Genomic DNA, 3,180 nt, shown 5'->3' with positions numbered 1-3,180 from the left:
CATGGGGATTGTTATTTGACCTTGAGGGAGTTATTTCACTTCTTGTAACCTCAAATCCCTTAGCCATCACTTGAAGAGTATGGACTGAGCCTCTCTAGAGCCATTAAACTAGTGGCTCTAAAGTAGGATGTGTCTCTGATACTTGGTATCTTCCAGTCTGTTGAGGCAAGTGGCTTCACACTTGGATAGCTCCCAGAATGGGACATGCCCGGCATATACTAGGATTTCCATTTGTATTTCTTGAGTGAATGTAGAAACAAATATCACCATGGGAGTGCTGTTGTTTTGAGCAGGCACAGCCCTGATGCTGAGATACCCCCCACCAGGAGATACAGAGCCAAGAGAGGAGCCAACAAGACCTCCAGGTGTCAGGGCTTGGACTGGAAGTGTACAAAGAAGAGTTGAGGCTCCATGGATGGGCTTGGGCAAGGGGCTAAGGTAGTTAGAAAAAAACTTTCAGGTTTTGGCAGTGTGTGAGTAATATACAGATGGGTTAGGAAGGAAGGGCCAGGGCCAGAAGGCTGGGTGGAGTGGAGGGAGAAGGTTATCCCAGAAGAGGAATTAGTGCTTAAAAAATCTCTAAAGTAGGAGAGGGGTGAAGGTGTGGTTGGTGAAGGCAAAGCAGGTTTACCCAGATTAGCAACCAGTCAGGGAGGGGTGGGGTTGGGGGGATAATTAAGTAATCTGAATGTGTATAGTTCAGTGAAGTTAGGAGAAAGATGGAGGAAATGGGTTGGACCCCTAGACAAGGAGTCTGTAATCAGTAAATTGATGACCTCTGACGTTTCTAAGGCAGACAACTGGTACCCACCTCAGATCCTGTACCCACCTCAGATCCTCTGCACACCTCTCCCACTTGTTCCTGTGCCCAGTATATTCTATCCCACAAAACAGGAGGAACAATCTCCTCAAGAAAAGAGAGAGCAAGAAGGTAGCAAGGCCACAAAAAAGACTCATTCTTCCAGGGTTAACTCATTAAACTATCCAGGAAGCCTGTGGCTCACTTCTCCTCCAACACAAGCCCAATGCCTGGGTCTAAGGCAGAGGGTGGCACTGGGAATTAGGCATCAGTGACATCATTTGTCACACAGCCAGTGCCAAAAAAATATCAAGTGGGTGGTTTTCATCACAAAAGCTGATCCAACTGGTAATTGAGGGGAATAGGGTGAATCATGTTTGACAAGTAAGGAATGAAAACAGAGGGGGCCTGGGGTGATTCTGTTTCCTTGAGGCAGGGCTCATTCATCCTATAAAAAGCTAGCTGGCCACTGACTTTACATCAGATCAGAGCAACCAGGCACCCCTTTCTCTGTGTACCAGGTAAGTCTCTGATTGGAATCAATTTGAAATTCATGTTTATTTTTTTTGTTATTGGAAACTGGACAAAGGCAAACCTGTGTAAGAGGGCTGGTGAGGATATTAATTACAGAATCCTGGGCGTTTTAGATTACAGCACAGTTTGAGTGTGAAGGGAGTTTAGGGTCAGGTAAGTCTGCCACTTTGGTAAACAGCTATGGGACTGGGGGATAGAGAGGGGACAAGCCTGTTCAAGAACCCACAGTAAGTTAGTAGCAAGATTATGACTAGGACTGAGGCCCAGGCCCTTTCAGCAACACCACTATTTTCTCTGTTTATGACACCTATAAAAATGTTGATTCATGAGATGGACCTCTGTTATGCATTTGTTATATCTCAGGCACCATGCTAGTCACTTTGGATAGATCAGACCATTATGGAACTTACTCAGCAAGCTCACAGCCTAGCAGGGAAGATAATGCATGCTTACACATAGGTGAAATACAAAGCAGATACTGACTGGTATGGGAACAGAGGGACAGAGAAGGGCTATGTCAGTTTGGGGGAGCTATGCTCAGGATCTCCTGGTACAAGATATGAGCTATAATGGAGGCATATCTGGACAAGCAAAATGGGAAGGAGAGCATTTCAGAGCAGATTGCATAACAAAGGCTGAATGAGGTCACAGGAGCTGAGACTCACAGAGGCATATTTAAGTCACAGGTATGCCACATGGTGCTAGGGATGGGTGGACTGCAATTGTTTCTATAATGTCACTGTCCAAAAGATCTCAGTGTGGTGCTGGGTACTTGTCAATGAGAAATATTACATGTCTGGGGAAGAAAGTTTGCTGAGTAATGAACCCCACTGAAATGGAGCAGAACAAATTGACTTTAACTCCTCTTCTTGAAAGGACCCAGAAATTATCAAAGCATATTTTACTTTCAAGTGTGTTTGGGTGGTTGGCCAGGGGAACTGAGGGGCTGTTTCTTCCAAGAAGGCCTGAAAAGAAACATATTTGTCATTGAATGTGTCTTCTATCCTAGATAATCTCTGTTTAAGTCATCTGTTCTGCTTGTAGGTCCAGTCTCCTGTGAAGCATGAGTTCTCATCAGCAGAAGCAACCTTGCACCCCTCCCCCCCAGCCTCAGCAGCAGGTGAAACAGCCATGCCAGCCTCCACCCCAGGAGCCATGTGCCCCCAAAACCAAGGAGCCATGCCACCCCAAGGCTCCAGAGCCTTGCCACACCAAGATTCCAGAGCCCTGCCACACCAAGGTTCCAGAGCCCTGCCACCCCAAGGTTCCAGAGCCATGTCCCCCAACAGTGACTCCAGTACCAGCTCAGCAGAAGACCAAGCAGAAGTAATGAGGTCTACAGCCAAACAAGCCCCGGGGGAGCCAACCACCGGATGCTGAATCCCCTCTCCCATTGTCCTTCTGTGTCTTACTTACAATTAGCATGTTGTCACTCTGAGTCATAACCCTCCCTCTTTGCACCCTCTACAGAGATTTCCCTCACACTGCTCTGGAGGTCTCTGAGCCTCTGAAAGATGCAGACAGTCTCACTGGTTAAAGAGCTACTCTTTTAACTGCCCAGGGCTTGTCTAAAGAGGGGCCTGGGGATCAAGTGGATCTTTCCTGCCCTATCCCTATTAAACCACTTTTGACTCCATAGCTGGCTGTTCTTGTCATTGGCTGATTCAACTTTTTCATTGTTCTCTCAATATGAAGCAGCAAAGGGCCTGGAACAGGCAGTGAGAGCATGTGTGTGTGTGTGTGTGTGCACGCGCGCATGTGTGCGTACATGTTCATGGACTGGCAATGGGTCAAGGCTACCCAGACCCTGTTACTTTGGGCAGCCTTAACTAGAGCAGGGCTTCTTT

At 47.1% G+C, this 3,180-nt stretch overlaps 1 protein-coding gene across 2 annotated transcripts; it reads left to right on the top strand.

Annotated features, from left to right (window-relative positions):
* The first annotated feature begins 1,287 nt into the window (after window positions 1-1,287).
* Window positions 1,288-2,949, top strand: LOC121491396 (cornifin-A). 2 transcript variants are annotated; one of them, XM_041756257.1, is made up of 2 exons: window positions 1,288-1,320; window positions 2,359-2,949. In XM_041756257.1, the coding sequence occupies exon 2, from the start codon at window positions 2,397-2,399 to the stop codon at window positions 2,661-2,663; it is 267 nt and encodes an 88-aa protein (XP_041612191.1). In that variant the 5' UTR covers window positions 1,288-1,320; window positions 2,359-2,396; the 3' UTR covers window positions 2,664-2,949. The 2 variants fall into 2 exon arrangements, with proteins under 2 accessions (XP_041612191.1, XP_041612190.1); XM_041756256.1 differs by having other exon boundaries at window positions 1,290-1,320; window positions 2,378-2,949.
* Window positions 2,950-3,180: the final 231 nt, after the last annotated feature.

Source organism: Vulpes lagopus, chromosome 5 (genome assembly GCF_018345385.1).
Source record: "Vulpes lagopus strain Blue_001 chromosome 5, ASM1834538v1, whole genome shotgun sequence".
NCBI classification, from domain to species: domain Eukaryota; kingdom Metazoa; phylum Chordata; class Mammalia; order Carnivora; family Canidae; genus Vulpes; species Vulpes lagopus.
The sequence above is the reverse complement of the archived record's forward strand: the minus strand, read 5'-3'. Positions and strand labels throughout refer to the sequence as shown.